We start from the raw sequence: 17,181 nt of genomic DNA, 5'->3' as shown, positions 1-17,181 counted from the left end.
ACAGTATAAGTATAGAGTATTGATCCTCGTAGAGATGGTATAGGGAATAAATAAGATATGTAAAAGTACTTAATGCGTTTATGTACTAGAAAAAAGAAATACTTCATTAAAGGACTAGATAACAAAAGTGTTTTCTTTGGGCAAGTCAATAAATCTGTTTTATTTCCCTGAAGGTCCATGTAAGACAGGTAAGCTTGAAAAATTAGCTAAAATGCCTGCTTAGGTTGAACATCTCTATAAGTTTACTCAGAGCCTCTCAGTAGTCTACATTGTTCCTTTTTCTAAAATGCCTGTTTGTATAAGATATGCTTACTTTGATACTTAAGATTCTATCTATCTATTTCCCCGGCCCAAGCAAGATTCTATTTAAATAGAACAAATAAAATAATTCTGAGACATTACTAGATTTTAATGTCTTGAAACATTATTTTAACCATGTTAGATAATATGTTATCTAATAAAATACCCCATATTCTGGTCTAATTTTTATAGGTTGATATTGATTATAGTAGATTTTGCAGTTTTGATCAGGAGAGGAAAAATCTTGACCAATTAAGATCTGTCTCTGCTCAATAATTAGTTTTTGTGTGTTTTTTGTTTTAATATATAAACCTTATATTTTTCAGGCTGCAAATTATTATACAAACAGGATTTTGCAAGACGTTTAGGATTGAGATGTGTTACTTGCAACTATTGTTCTCAGCTGTGTAAGAAGGGAGCAACTAAAGAACTCGATGGTGTTGTGAGAGATTTCTGCAGTGAAGACTGCTGTAAAAAATTTCAGGATTGGTACTACAAGGCGAGTAACTCCTTTATTATAGCAGCTACTTTAACCAGTCTTCAAAAACGTTGTAGCTGTTACCATTATAAATCTGGCAACTCATTTATTTTAAAAATGTGCACACTTAAGGCCTCACCCTGATAATACTCGTTAAAATTGTCATTTCTGCTTGGTTGAAGTAGCATTTTTATCTCTTTTTTTAATAACTTAAGCATTACCAAAAGATTAGGATATACCTATATTTTCAGCATTGTAGTTTAACAAAATGGATGTTTTTCTAAAATTTGTTGTGTCTTTATTTCACTAAGTAGAATTTTTTTTTTTTTTTTTTGAGATGGAATCTCTGTCACCCAGGCTAGAGTGCAGTGGCACCATCTCGGCTCACTGCAACCTCCACCTCCCAGGTTCAGGCAGTTCTTGTACCTCAGCCTCCCAAGTAGCTGGGATTACAGGCCTGTGCCACCACGCCCAGCTAATTTTTATACTTTCAGTAGAGACAGGGTTTCACTGTGTTGGCCAGGTTGGTCTCGAACTCCTGACCTCAGGTGATCTGTCCTGCTCAACCTCCCAAAGTGCTGAGATTACAGGTGTGAGCCACCGTGCACAACTAAATAGAAATACTTTTGACTATGTTATCAGTGTTGAATGTTAGCAGGTAATTGTTTTGGATACTTGGGATATATTTTAGAAACATCTTGCTCTTTTTTGGCTTTTCATCTTTTTAATTGTGAGTTTTGGGGGACTTTAAGATTGAAAGGAATGCTAAGTAGAGAGCAGAAGCATTCAATTTGAAACTATAAATGTGTGTATGTGTATGTGTCATACTAAATCCACTTTTAAAATTTAACTTTTAAGTTCAGGAGTACATGTGCAGGTTTTTTATATAGGTCAATTTGGGGCATGGTAAATGATGGGTAAATGACCCATCGTTACATAGGTCAGTTTGGGTCATGTTATACTGATTGTTTTATCACCCAGGTATTAAACCTACTACCCATTAGTTATTTTTCCTGTTTCTTTCCCTCCTCCTACCCTCCACTCTTTCGTAGGCCCCAGTGTCTGTTGTTCCCCTATTATGTGTTTGTGTTCTCATCTTTTGCTTTTCTTTTCCTGTGTTGGTTTGCTAAGGATAATGGCCTCCAGTCCCATCCATGTTCCTTCAGAGGATATAATCTCTTTTTTATCGCTGCATAGTATTCCGTGGTATATATGAACCACATTTTCTTTATCCACTCTACTATTGGTAGGCATTTAGGTTGACCCTAAGTGTTTGCTGTTGTGAGTAGTGCTACAACAAACATATGTGTGCATGCTTTTTCTGTGCAGAAGCTCTTTAATTAAATCCCATTTGTCAGTTTTTGCTTTTGTTGCAGTTGCTTTTGGCATCTTAATCTTTGTTGGTTCCTATGTCCAGAATGGTATTGCCTAGGTTGGCTTCAGGGGTTTTTAAAGTTTTGGGTTTTACATTTAAATCTTTAATCCATCTTGAGTTAATTTTTGTGTGTGGTGTAAGGAAGGGATCCAATTTCAGTCTTCTCCATGTCATTAGCCAGTTATCCCAGCAGCATTTATTGAATAGGGAATCTTTTTCTCATTGCTTGTTTTTGTCAGGTTTGTTGAAGATCAGATAGTTGTAGGTGTGCGGCCTCATTTCTGGGCTCTTTATTCTGTTCCATTGGTCTATGTGTCTGCTTTTGTACCAGTACCATGCTGTTTTGGTTACTGTATCCCTATAGCATAGTTTGAAGTCAGGTAGCATGATTCCTCCAGCTTTGTTCTTTTTGCGTTTTTTGCTTAGGATGGCCTTGGCTACTTGGGCTCTTTTTTGGTTCCATAGAATTGAAGACATGTTTTTGTTGTTGTTGTTCTGCGAAGAGTGTCATTGGTAGTTTAATGGGAATAGCATTGAATCTGTAAATGGCTTTGGCAGTATGGCTATGTTAATGATACTGACTCTCTTTATCCATGAGCATGGAATATTTTTCCATTTGTTTGTGTCATCTCTGATTTCTTTGAGCAGTATTTTGTAGTTCTCCTTGTAGAGATTTTTCACCTCCCTGATTGGCTGTATTCCTAGGTATTTTATTCTTTTTGTGGCAATTTTCAATGAGATTGTGTTTCTAGTTTAGCTCTCAGCTTGATTGTTGTTGGCATATAGAAAAGCTGGTGATTTTTGTACATTGATTTTGTATCCTTTGCTGAAATTGTTTATTAGCTGAAGGAACTTTTGGGCTGAGTGTGTGGAGTTTTCTAGATACAGGATCATGTCATTTGTGAACAGGGAAAGTTTGACATCCTTTCTTCCTATTTGGACGCCCTTTATTTCTTTCTCTCTCCTGATTGCTCTGGCCAGGACTTCCAATACTGTGTTGAACAGGAGTGGTGAGAGAGGGCATCCTTGTCTTATGCCAGTTTTCAAGGGGGAATGCATGCTTCCAGCTTTTGCCCATGCAGTATGATGTTCGCTGTGGATTTGTCATAGTTGACTCTTATTTTGAGGTATATTTCTTTAATATCTAGTTTATTGAGAGTTTTTTTTTTTTTTTTTTTTTTTTTTTTGAGACGGCATCTTGCTCTGTCACCCAGGCTGGAGTGCAGTGGCACCATCTCGGCTCACTGCAGGCTCCACCTCCTGGGTTCACGTCATTCTCCTGCCTCAGCTTCCTGAGTAGCTGGGACTGCAGGCACCCGCCACCATGCCCGGATAATTTTTGTGTGTGTGTTTTTAGTAGAGACGGGGTTTCACCGTGTTAGTCAGGATGGTCTCTATCTCCTCACCTTGTGATCCGCCCGTCTCAGCCTCCCAAAGTGCTGGGATTACAGGCGTGAGCCACCGTGCCCGGCCTATTGAGAGTTTTTAACATGAAGGGATGTTGAATTTTATTGAAAGCCTTTTCTGCATCTATTGAGATAATCATGTGGTTTTTGTCTTTAGTTCTGTTTGTGTAATGAATCACATTTATTGATTTGCGTATGTTGGACTTAACTTGCATCCCAGTGATAGAGCCCACTTGATCATGGTGCATAAGCCTCTTCAATGTGCTGCTGGATTTGGTTTGGCAGTATTTTGTTGAGGATTTTGGCATTGATGTTCATCAAGGATATTGGCTTGAAATTTTCTTTTCTTGTTGTGTCTTTGCCAGTTTTTGGTATCATTATGATGCTGGCCTCATAGAATGAGTTAGGGAGAAGTCCCCCCTCGTCAATTTTTTGGAATAGTTTCAGTAGGAGCGATACCAGCTCTTCTTTGTGCATCTGGTAGAATTGTGTTGTGAATCCATCTGGTCCTGGACTTTTTTTGGTTGGTAGGATATTTATTACTGATTCTATTTTGGAGCTCATTATTGGTTTGGTCAGGGATTCAATTTTTTCCTAGCTCAGTCTTGGGAGGGTATATATGTGTCTAGGAATTTGTCCATTTCTTCTAGATTTTCTAGTTTATGTGCACAGAGGTGTTCATTGTAATCTCTGGTGGTTATTTGTATTTCTGTGGGGTAGTGGTAATAATATCCCCTTTATTGTTGCTAATTGTGTTTATTTGGGTCTTCTCTCTTTTCTTTATTAGTCTAGCTCGCAGTCTATTAATCCTCCCCCCAAAAAAAAACCACTCTTGGATTTATTGATCTTTTGTATGGTTTTTCATGTCTCAATCTTCTTCAGTTCAGCTCTGATTTTGGTTATTTCTTGTCTTCTGCTAGGTTTGGGGTTGGTTTTCTCTTGATTCTCTAGTTCTTTTAGTTGTGATGTTAGGTTGTTAAATTGAGATCTTTCTAACTTTTTGATGTGGACATTTAGTGCTATAAATTTCCCTCTCAACACTGCCTTAGCTATGTACCAGAAATTCTGGTACGTTGTATCTTTGTTCTTGTTGGTTTCAAATAATTAACTGGTTTCTGCCTTAATCTCATTATGTACCCAAAAGTTGTTCAGGAACAGGTTATTCAGTTTCCATGTTTGTATGGTTTTGAATGAATTTCTTTTTTTTTTTTTTTTTTTTGAGACGGAGTCTCGCTGTGCTCCCAGGCTGGAGTGCAGTGGCGTGATCTCAGCTCACTGCAAGCTCCGCCTCCCGGGTTCACGCCATTCTCCCGCCTCAGCCTCCCAAGTAGCTGAGACTACAGGCGCCGCCACCACGCCCGGCTAGTTTTTTGTATTTTTAGTAGAGACGGGGTTTCACCATGTTAGCCAGGATAGTCTCGATCTCCTGACCTCGTGATCCACCCGCCTCGGCCTCCCAAAGTGCTGGGATTACAGGCTTGAGCCACCGCGCCCGGCTTGAATGAATTTCTTAGTCTTGATTTCTAATTTGATTGTACTGTGATCCAAGAAACTTTTGGTTATGATTTCAGTCCTTTTGCATTTACTGAGAAATGTTTTATATGTGATTATGTGATCAATTTTAAGAGTATGTGCCATGTGACAGTGAGAAGAATGTATATTTTGTTGTTTTGGGGTGTCCATTTGATTCTGTGCTGAGTTCAGGTCTTGAATATCTTCATTAATTTTCTGCCTCGACGATCTGTCTGATACTGTCATTGGAGCATTGTCTGGGGGTCTGAGTCTCTTTGTACGTCTCTAAGAACTTCCTGTATGAACCTGGGTGCTCCTGTGTTGGGTGCATTTATGTTCAGGATAATTAGGTCTGATGGTTGAATTGAACCCTTTACCATTATGTAATGACCTTCTTTGTCTCTTTTGATCTTTGTTGGTTCAAAGTCTGTTTTGTCTGAGGCAACCCCTGCTTTTCTCTGTTTTCCATTTGCGTGGTAGATTTTTCTCCATCCCTTTATTTTGAGCCTATGTGTGTCAGTGCATGTGAGATGAGTCTCTTGAAAATAGCATACCAGTGGGTCTTGTTTCCGTATCCAAGCCACTGTGTACCTTTTAATTGGGGCATTTAGCCTGTTTACATTTAAAGTTAGTATTGATATGTGTGGGTTTGATCCTGTCATCATGATGTTAGCTCGTTATTTTTCTATCTTGTTTATGTGGTTGCTTTATAGTGTCACTGGTCTGTACTTAAGTGTGTTTTTGTAGTGGCTGTTAATGGTCTTTCCTTTCCATATTTAGTGCTTCCTTCAAGAGCTCTTGTAAGGCAGGTCTGGTAGTGACAAATACCTTCAGATTTTGCTTGTCTGAAAAGGATCTTATTTCTCCTTTACTTATGAAGCTTAGTTTGGTGGGATATGAAATTCTGGTTGGCAAGTGGCACTGGTGTTAAATTTAAAAAAAATGTTGAATATTGGCCCCCAATCTCTTCTGTCTTGTAGGGTTTCTCCTGAGAAGTCTGCTATTAGTCCGATGAGTTTCTATTTGTAGGTGACCTGACCTTTCTCTCTAGCTGCCTTTTAACATTTTTTTCTTTCATTTTAATCTTGTATCTGATGTTTATGTGCCTTGAGAATGATCTTTTTATGAAGTATCATACTGGGGTTCTCTACCTTTCCTGAATTTGAATGTTGGCCTCTCTAGCTAGGTTGGGAAGTTCTCATGGATGATATCCAGAAATAGGTTTTCCAAGTTGCTTATACTCTCCCCATTTCTTCCAGGGACACCAATTGAGTTGTAGATTTGGTCTCTTTACGTAATCCCATATTTCCTGGAGGTTTTGCTCAATCCTTTTTATTCTTTTGCTCTGTATTCTTGTCTGTCTTATTTCACAAGGCCAGTCTGCAAGCTCTGAGAGTCTTTCTTCCGCTTGGTCTATTTTGCTGTTAATACTTGTGATTGCCTTATGAAATTCTTGTAGTGTGTTTTTCAGCTCTATCAGGTCAGTTACATTCTTTTCTATATGGGGTATTTTGTCTGTAAGCTCCTGCTTTGTTCCTTGGATTGGGTTTCAGTGTGCTCTTGCTTCTCAGTGATCTTTGTTTCTGTCCATATTCTGAATTCTGTTTCTGTTATTTCAGCCATCTCTGCCTGATTTAGAACCCTTACTGGAGAGGTAGTACAGCCATTTGGAGGAAAGAAGGTACTCTGGCTTTTTGAGTTGTCAGGGTTCTTGTGCTGGTTCTTTTTTATCTTTGTGGGCTTATACTCCTTCAGCCTTTGAGGTTGCTGTTTTTTTGTTTGTTTGTTGTTTTTTTGAGACAGGGTCTTGCTATGTGGCCTGGGCTGGAGTATCATGGCATGATCTTGGCTTACTGCAACTTCCGCCTCCCGGGTTCAAGTGATTGTCAGCTTCCCGAGTAGTTGGGATTACAGGCATACGCCACAACACGCAGCTCATTTTTATATTTTTAGTAGAGACGGGGTTTCACCATGTTGGCCAAGCTGGTCTCGAACTCCTGACCTCAAGTGATCCACCTGCCTCTGCCTCCCAAAGTGCTGGAATTACAGACGTGAGCCACTGTGCCCGGCCAATTTTTTTTTCTTTTATCCTATATTTGATGGCCTTGAGGGTTTAATTGTGGAATAAGGTGGATACAGCCAAGTGACTGTGTTTCTGGAAGATTTTAAGGGACCAGTGTTGAGTTCCCAACTCCTGGACTGTGTGCTTTAACTCTGGGGTACTTGTATCAGTGTCTACTTTATTCTGTCTCCTGGAGCTTAGGTATCCACTGCGCTGGGGAGACTGACATGTTTGGGGCCACTGATCACTACACTCGATGGATGGTGTCAAAGCATTTGGTAGTGAGGTGACAGCAGGATCCATCCTCATTGGCATGTGCCAGCAGCAGTGCAGTGTGGTGGAGTACACACTAGTTGGCTGTGGCAGGATGCTAGTTGGTGCTGGGGTGCCTGCCTCCTAGCCTGCACTTGCCACAGTGGTGGATGCAATGTGGCTGGGGGGTGGAGTGGGGAGCCCCTGTCAGCTGCTGTGCCTGTGGTGGTGGCAGGGCGCTGGCAGGTGCAGGTCTTTGTGCATTCTCAGAGGGCTCTTGGTCGCTCAGGGAGGTGGAGTGTCCACTGTTTGTGTGCCTAGTTTTGCTCTTGGCAGTGTTGGTGAAAGGGCCAGGTTGTGGTAGGGGCGGGACTGACTGCTAAGGCTCTAACTACAGTGTTGTTGGTGGGGCAAGGTGGGGGTGAAGTGCACTCCCACTGCATGAGTGGCAGGGCAGGGTGCACACGTACACGTGGGTGCTGGCTGGGTGAGGCAAGCAAAACCTGCCTGCACATGGCAAAGGGATGTGGGAGGTATCCGTGGGCCCCAGGGGAAGCTGCAGTATGGGGAGGGAATAGATGACGCTGCTGCATGTCTGTGGGGGCCACCCCACTGGGGCTCTCCAGTGGTCAGGTTCAGTCTGCCAGGGTAGAAGCTATGATGAGGGCTCCTAGGACACTCGAGGCTGACCTTAAAGCAGGTACTGTCAGACTAGGAGCCTGCAACAGACCGACAGACCAAGGGCTGCTCCGGTCAGACTGGCCCCTTCTTATGGGCAAGGCCTCCCTGCAGAGTTCAGATCTGACAGTTGCCCTAGGGTTAAAGTCTCCTATGGGAGCAAGTTGATTCTAGGTGGATGGTCATCCTTGGCTGTGCTTCACTACAGAGGCCCCAGCACCAAACCCTCTGGGCTCCACATCAGCTGGCTTGCTGCCCCTACAACTTCTTTAAGCAGCTCTCCCTGCCAACTCAATGGTCCCTGCTGGTTGAAGGGTTTCCTCCTCCTGAGATTCCAGAGGCCTTGGCCAGAGCAGGTTGCTCTCTGCCAGTTCATCTAACTTGTGCCCTCAGCATATTGGGGGCCAAGAACAAGTCCTAGTGTGTGATAGCCCCATGCAGGTTCCTAGATTCCTTCCCCTTCAGACAGGCTTCTCTCTGTCTTCCCTCCTCTACTCCTGGTGCTTTCCCTCTGAAGATCTGTTAGGAGTGCGCCAGCATTCTCAGTCCCTCTGAAGATCTGTTAGGAGTGCGCCAGCATTCTCAGTCCCTCCGGGCAACTCTTCTACCTGGCCGCGGCTAGTCAGCCATCTTGCCCCAGCATCTACTTTTATAAAGTCAGTCTCTTTTCACACATTGCATTAATTTCTTCCTAGATAAGAAAATGAGTAAGTTTGGAGTGTGTGTAGTCAGAAAGATTACAAGGAAAGAGCATTAATTCCTATGTTGATAACATGGAAAACCATCTCAATGCCGAAACTTCATTGTGGGTACAGTTGTAAAGCATGTGAAGACAGGCTGAGCACGGTGGCTCACTCCTGTAATCCCAGCACTTTGGGAGGCCAAGGCAGGCAGATCACTTGAGGTCGGGAGTTCAAGACCAGCCTGGCCAACATGGTAAAACCCCGTCTCTACCAAAAATATAAAAATTAACCATGCATAGTGGTGCATGCCTGTAATCTCAGCTACTTGGGAGGCTGAGGCAGAAAAATCACTTGAACCTGGGAGGCGGAGGTTGCAATGAGGTGAGATGGTGCCTCTGCACTCCAGCCCGGGCAACAGAGTGAGACTCTGTGTCAAAAAAAAAAAAAAAAAAAAAAAAGCATGTGAAGACAGACATCATCATGACTTCAAAATTGTTAAGCCCTCTAAAGAAACAAATGAAATAACTGAATATGAAGAACAGTATTTAGTTTACTTTATCAAGGTATTGGTATTAAAATGATACTACTAGGAGAATTGCAGGAGTTCTGGTGCAGTTCTTTAATATCTGCAGTTCACCATGTTAACTAGCATTGTAAATAAAAAGAGGAAGATGCTTTCCAAGTTAAGAGCTGTGAAGTAATTGAGACTTAAGAGTTTTGATGTACTTTTAAAAAAGTTACTTCATTGCTTTACTGTTGCTTCTGTGTGATGTAAACTTTAAAAATTAAGGCTCAAATTTTAGAGATACACAGAGGACTAACATATACTCTAAAATGTGTTTCTTTTAGTCTAAACCAGTGTTTTGTGTATAGATATTAGTGTTTTTGAGAAATCCCTCAGAAAACGTTACTTCAGCGCCTTGAAATGCTTGATGTTAGTTCAGCACATACAAGTGCAGTTTTATGCCCATTGTTTAGGAGGTTTTATTTTTAAAAATTTCTTTTGGATAATCTCAATAAAGGCATTTAGTGAGTACAAATTTGGAAATCCCATTTTATTTTTATATCTATTTGCATTGTTTATCTTATTGTTTAAGACAGAAATTGTTACTATGTGATGATGATTTCCCTGTCATTTTACTGTACAAATATCTGCCTAATTGTAAAATTATGAATATAAAATTTTAATGTATAATAATCTTTCTTGGAGGATTTTTTTGTTGTTGTTCACAGCACATACTGAATGTATTTCTCTATTCGGCTTCTTTCTTTGAATGAATGATCTTCCAGCTTTAAAAAATATTACTGGGGCTGGGCGCAGTGGCTTATGCTTGTACTCCTAGCACTTTGGGAGTATGAGGTGGGAGAATCAGTTGAGGCCAGAAGTTCAAGACCAGCCTGGGGAACATAGAGCCCCTCTCTGCAAAAAAAAATTAAAAATTAGCCAGGTGTGATGTCATGCCCCTATAGTCCCAGATACTCAGCAGGATGAGACAAGAGAATTGCTTGAGCCCAGGAGTTCGAGGCTGTGGTGAGCTATGATTACACCACTGCATTCAAGCCTAGGTGACAGAGCAAGACCCTGTCTCAAAAAGAAAAAAAAAGATTACTGAGAGCAGTGGCTCACGTCTTTAATCTCAGCCTTTTGGGAGGATGAAGTGAGAGGGTTGTTTGAAGTTGGGAGTTCTAGTCCAGCCTGGGCAATATAGCGAGACCCCAACTCTACAAAAAATAAAAAAAATTAGCCAGGCATGGTGGTGCATGCCTGTAGTCCTGGCTCCTTGGGAGGCTGAAGTGGAAGGATCACTTGAGCTCAGGTTTTTGAGGTGGCAGTGAGCTCTGATCACACCACTGCACTCTGGCCTGGGAGACACAGTAAGACTTTGTCTCTAAATTAAAAAATATATATATGTATATAGATAAGTTTGGGATTTGTTTCCCTTTTTGGGAAGCAAAGGTATGTTCTTTGGCAGAAGACCATGTTATTGTAGATGTTGTCATGTGTTCCACTTTACTGCTTATTTTAAAAGATAGTTATGTCTATTTTCATTTATACAGAATTTAGTGATGAGGATTTAATGAAGCAGTGCTTTTCAGAATATACAAGAAATACATTAGTCAAATACCAAGTTACAATCATCTAGTTATGTTTAATGTCAGTATTCTGTACCTTAAATACATTATATATTCCTGCCTTATTTTAAACAGATTTTTGTATAATATACGTAATAACTTATATATTATACTAATCTGAGGAATAAAGGTAAGACTATTTTTGTTACATGGTAGAAATTTATAAAGCAAGTAGCAATGCTGATTTTTCTATACAATCAATATGCACCACAATCTTTGAAATGTGAAGAGTTGTCTCTCTTCATTCATCCTTGGTTTTTCTGCATGCAGCCATTGTTGTAATCAAATGGTAACTTTATTCTCTGTGCTTTCTACTTGAGTCAGATTGTATTTTCTTATACCCCCCATGCATCCCTTCTATTCACTGTTGCCATGATATCATCTTGAAAATGTGGTAAACTAATTATGGGGTCCTCCCCCTTTTATGATTTATCTTTTTTTATTTAAATACTCACAAGTTTATATATTAGTGCATTAAAACCTATGACCCTTACAAATCATTCTGGCTTATCAGAAAAATAAGCTTCAAGCCAAAGGAAAAAAGAGTGCTTCATCACAGAAACTTAAAAATCAACAGCTAGCCAATCTGGCTGTTATTTCATGTTTAGCCATGAACATTTCTTAAATGGTCATGCACACACATTGTATTTTTACCTTCTCTTATCTTTGCACTTTAGATTGAGAGACTACTACCTATAGTATAAATAACTTCTACATTTTTATTTATTTAAATTTAGTTTTATGCTTTAAAAATTTTTTTACTTGACAAGTCACTGAATGAGCTGTGTTTTCTGGTTTATATCATGGTTTGCTTCTAGATTTAAAATAGAGATTTATTAAATCCTGTCTCTTCTAAACTGGAATAAGAAACGTGTGACATCATGCAACCAAAAGATGCTGAAAATACAACTAATGTATTTTTCTTCTCCCAGATACCTTTTTAGAAAGAAGTAGATTTTACTTTTCCTCAGGTAAATGTTTCCGGGCAAATTGAAAAACCAGATAGTTCTTTTGATCTGTGTAAGTTTAAAAGTTTTTAAGAAAAAGGATTTAGTATTGCAATGCAATAATAGCTAGAAGGTGTTTGATAAATTGGTAAAGATAATATTTCAAAAGGTCCACTGTTTCTCAAGGCTATGTCTATTAAGACCTAAGCTTTTCTTAAACCATATTACTTCCGATTGCACAGGTTTTTAACACAGATTTTGATTTGTTTTCCAAACAAGTAGCGAACGGTGGCAATATTAAATTCTTTTTTTTTTTTCTTTCTTTCTTTTTCTTTTCTTTTTTTTTCTTTTTTTTTTTTTTTTTTTGAGACGGAGTCTCGCTCTGTCACCCAGGCTAGAGTGCGGTGGCCGGATCTCTGCTCACTGCAAGCTCTGCTCCCGGGTTTACGCCATTCTCCTGGCTCAGCCTCCCGAGTAGCTGGGACTACAGGCGCTCGCCACCTCGCCCGGCTAGTTTTTTGTACTTTTTAGTAGAGACGAGGTTTCACCGTGTTAGCCAGGATGGTCTCGATCTCCTGACCTCGTGATCCGCCCGTCTCGGCCTCCCAAAGTGCTGGGATTACAGGCTTGAGCCACCGCGCCCGGCGGCAATATTAAATTCTTAATACAAATGCCCTCTAATAGTCTTAACAGTATGATGGATGGGCTTTAAATTAATAATATTAGACTTCTATAATTTTTCTTTATAAACTGCTATATCCATTTTTTAAAATTGTTTTTGAAATTAATTTTAGGAAAAGAATATTTAATATTCGAATATTGCTTTAAATGTATCTTTTTGGTCACCAGAGAATTCCTATGCTTTGCATAGTACCCAGTCACCTTTTATCACTGCATTCTTTTTTTTGTAGTGAATCAGTCTACTGTGCTCAGAAAGCTGTATTGAGAAGTCATAAAGGATTTCTGTTTAAAATGTCTGTAAAATACCCCTATCTTTTTCATATTCATGGTTCTCCCCTGGAAAATTAGGTTTGTTTGGTGAAATAGGGAACAAATAGATAGGAAAGTTTAAAAAGGTGTATATATCAACGAAAAATGAAAAGTTGAAACTATCCAAGAAGTGAAAGGAACTGGGTCAGGATAGGCTGAATGACCTTTGGCCAGTTATTGAAAATGAAATTTCTGTTTAGTGATAGATTGGATTAAGGTTTTTGAATCAGAGTTTAGTACCTGGCTGTTACTTAGATTTGTTTGAACCTGTGATTTTTTTTTTTTTTTCTCCTCCTTAGTTTGCTATTCCTTGATTTCACAATGACAAGAAAACCACAAAGTAGATGATGCGGTATTTTTAAAACCAGAGACTTATGTCCCATTTATTTCATTTTTAATGGTGTCTTAGTAGTTATTTTTTGCAAATGGCTAGGGAATACATCTTGGAGTGGAGTTGTGTTGGTGTTGGTAAGGAATGATGATCATTACTGATCTTTTTAAATTGGCCGTCATATTTTAACTGAATTCCAAACGTTTTACTAGGAGTTTGCAGAAGTGGATGTAAAAGAAATAAAAGTTCACAACCTCCAAAATTTTGATTGTGGCATTAAACTTGGAATTATTAGTATTGAGTTCTCACTTACTATTTTTTCAGGCTGAAAAAATACATGCCTATTTTGTTTACTTTTGTAAATTGGTGTTAATCTTGGCCCTTTTTTCTTTGGGTAGAGGGAAATTATCTAAATTTGTTTTGAACCTTTAAAAGAAGAAGGGAGCTTCAAGTATTGGTTCTATAAAAACCAAGTGTCTAATTGTAGAACGATGAAGTGATTCCATTGTTCAAATTCTTTAGGTGGAATGTGTTTGATTTTATGCCGTTGATCTTCCAAATTATTGTATAAATGGCAGTACTACTACTAAGAGTCAGCATAGTACGTGTAATGATTTGAATTAATACAGATTTCTATTTTAAAGGTCAGATCGAGAATCTTATAGCATTTTATTTGTATTGTGTTAGGATATTTATTCTCTAGTCATTTATAGTAACTCATTTTGTCTTTATTGCTTAGTGTACAGGATAAAGCCTGGGTTTTGACTTGGTTGTCTGCTTTTTGAATCCCATCTCTGCATTTTTAATATTTGACCTTAGTTATTTAATCTTTTTAGATCTTAGTTTGCAGTACCCATTTTGCGGGGCTGTTGTGAAGATTTATAGAGAGAAGATACAACGGGTTTGGCTCTTATTTCAGGTTCTCAGTGAACAATGTAGTCAGGCTGTAACTCTACTTTCGGTTCTTGCGCTGTTCAGAATCAATGAATAAAGTATTAAGCTTCCATTTCCTTCCTTTATGCTTTGTCTCTTTTTTTGAGCATAAATTATAAAAAGGGAAAAAGAAACTGAAAGAAAGAAAAGAAACCCTGGAACAATTCTATGGTTATTTTGAAGAACAGTCTCGCTGGTGAGAATTTAACAAAGGGTCTTTTTTATTATTGAGTGAAAATATGATCTTGGTTGATATTAAGTGCTGTTGTTAGTGAGATGATCATATAATACCATCAGCAGTATAAAATTTGTATTCATAAGTTTTTGGACAAGAGTCGTGATATTGGCATCACTTAGTAGTCATAATTTGTACTATAAATCTTCATTCACTTAACATTTATTCAGCAGGAGAAATACCTGACCTGGAGAAAAAAAAAGAGCCTGTGTTCTAACCTTGGGGTATGTTTGTTATGTAAGACCTGTTTGTCAACATAGTCATTTGTTAATATCCCTGACCAGGAATTTTGACGTGGCATTTGTAGAATTCCTGTTGAAATTGTAACGTGAGAAATTTCAAAATCCACAGTGTAAAACTCTAGATTAGAGTAATAAAGGAAAAGCTGTAGCCACAATTATTATGAACTGCAAAATACTTAACAGTTATTACTTTGTCAGAATTTCAAAGCTGGTAAGCCAAAGGGTAATTGAAAAAAATAATAGTAGTTCATTTCTAGACCAGAAACTTAAATTATGAAAAGAACTGTATTTGAAATTATATCATTTTTCTGTATTTGAAGATATATCGTTTATATTTTCTTCACACTCATTAGTCAAGATGTTAAGAAATAGTGAAAATGGGCAAAATCTAGGGAAATTAAGATCCTAAAAAACAAAAATCTGTCTCAAGATTATTGATTCACCAAAATAAAATACGTTCTTTGAATTTTAATTTGTTTTTCTTGTATCAGTTTTTGGTATTGCAAGTTAAGTTGTGGACCCATTGAGCTGATTGTTTTCCTAGATGTGGGTCAAATCGCTTGTCTTATTGATATTACTGGTTTTCAGAACATTTAAACATTGAGTGTTTAAAAACATGAACTCAAAGTTCTTGTTACTAAAATTAAATACATGTATTTATTAAAGCTTTTCAAATTTATATTAAACTGTTGAAAAACTGAAATAGTTCAAGTTAACATCCATAAATTTCCCATCATAAGAGCTTGCTTCAAAATTGCCTTTGTCTTGTACAACAAACCTGGGAAATCCGTTCATTACTCGTAAATGTTCAATATAATGGTAGGAGACGATTCTACCAGTATATTATATGGCCCTCAAAAGTATTTAAAGACATTAAAATACATTGGTTTGGTCTACCAATATGTATTTAGTTATCCTACCTTTGTGATGCTGGTCTTTGGCTCCTGGTAAGTATAGGATGGAACTTTGTCAATTGAGAAATTGCTTCTTTTTTTTTTTTCCACTTTTACTTATTGTACATTTTACTGTTTATAAATGATTTATATTATAGTTCTATTTTTCTTTATCACTCACGGTTTTATCACATTTGGCAATAATCACTGATAAACTTCTGGAAATCTTCAAAAATAATTTGCAATGTCTGAAACCTTCCTTTTTAAATTAAGGCTGCAAGGTGTGACTGTTGTAAATCTCAAGGAACTCTTAAAGAGCGAGTTCAGTGGCGTGGGGAAATGAAACATTTCTGTGATCAACATTGCTTACTGCGTTTCTACTGTCAACAAAATGAACCCAACATGACAACTCAGAAAGGACCTGAAAACTTGCATTATGGTATGTAATAATTTAGGTGATAACTTGAAAACCCTGTAAATCAGTCTTTACGTAGTTCTGAATCCAAAACACTGATAATGAATAGTTGATTTTGGAGATAGCTTAACAGCAACTTAAATTCCGTAGATTCTCTGGGTTGAAGCACCCTTGTATATTGTTTTTATAAATGTATTGCTTTTTGTTTTATTGTCTTTTTGAAATTTCATGCTAATTGAGAAAACAAGGTGTAGTTGAGAGTGAGGAGAAGCTAAACAGCGTTATAACACAAATTTTAAAAAGAATAGACATCTACCTATCATGTATCATCTGCAATTTTAAATGCAAATTATTTTTAGCAAATCGAATTGCTAGGGAGTAGGTTGGGAGGAACAACAAAAACCTTTTAGAAGCTGTAATTTTAAAAAATACATATATATCTTTTAAGATATAAATCTAAGAATATATAATAATATTTCCCCAAAAGCAGTGTATACTTTCAGAGGGGGCAAAAGGAAAAAAGGATTAATTTATTTACCTGTATATTTCTATACTTTATACAAATTTGAAATTCTTCCCTTAAAATGTCTAAAATATTTTCTTTAGTCACATTTTAAATTAGTGAAATTTAATGAGAAATAGGGATTTAGAAAATTCTGAAGAAAGAGTATTTGTCTTATTTTAAATTTTTTATGTTTTTTAGATCAGGGTTGTCAGACGTCTCGAACCAAAATGACAGTAAGTATTGGTGAAATGGAGTGCTAAATTGTGATTTTTTAAATACGGGGTAAAAAATAATTAGGCCAATTTAATGTGATCATAACGGTAATTTTTTTTTTTTTTTTTTTTGCTTAACTGAGACAGTGGAGTATTCAGCTGAATTGTATTAATACCAGAGACTGTCATACATGCCAAGGAATATAAAGGAGAGTTAATTATAGCCTCTCCTCACAGTGGGACAATAGACATAAGTGATATTTGAGTTGACGGATGTTTCCATAATAGATGCATCTTTAAGACAATGGCAATAGTATGTTTGAAATGACTGTATTTGTTCTGAAAGATACGAATAAGCTGACTGTAAACAGTTGAGTAGAAGATAGCCAGATAGGCATGAAAAATAGGAGAATAATAACGTGCTAAGCACATGTGTATTTGGCAGAACTACTTACTAGAGCCAAGCTGGAAGGGGTCTTTGGTGGAATAATGGAAAATGAGGCTGAAGGAATAGGCTGAGGCAGATTAGTGATGGCTTTATGCATTTATCTTTCTTTTTTTTTTTTTTTTTTTTTTTTTTTTTTTTTTGGGGGGGTCCC

General features: G+C 37.8%; 1 protein-coding gene across 10 annotated transcripts in view; it reads left to right on the top strand.

The window, feature by feature from the left end:
- The window catches only part of ZMYM2 (zinc finger MYM-type containing 2), a 131,712-nt gene that overhangs the window by 77,846 nt on the left and 36,685 nt on the right, over nt 1-17,181 (top strand). For all 10 annotated transcript variants that reach the window (XR_003116473.1, XM_025364185.1, XM_025364193.1 and 7 more), the window contains 3 exons: nt 627-799; nt 15,724-15,889; nt 16,569-16,603. Coding sequence is in view for 9 of the 10 variants with exons in the window: in XM_025364185.1 (XP_025219970.1) it covers nt 627-799; nt 15,724-15,889; nt 16,569-16,603 (374 nt within the window). In the remaining variant the exon portion in view is untranslated. The remainder of the gene's footprint in view (nt 1-626; nt 800-15,723; nt 15,890-16,568; nt 16,604-17,181) is intronic.

This window comes from Theropithecus gelada, chromosome 17 (assembly GCF_003255815.1).
Source record: "Theropithecus gelada isolate Dixy chromosome 17, Tgel_1.0, whole genome shotgun sequence".
In the NCBI taxonomy this organism is placed as follows: Eukaryota; Metazoa; Chordata; class Mammalia; order Primates; family Cercopithecidae; genus Theropithecus; species Theropithecus gelada.
This window is presented reverse-complemented; position numbering and strand designations above follow the sequence as displayed.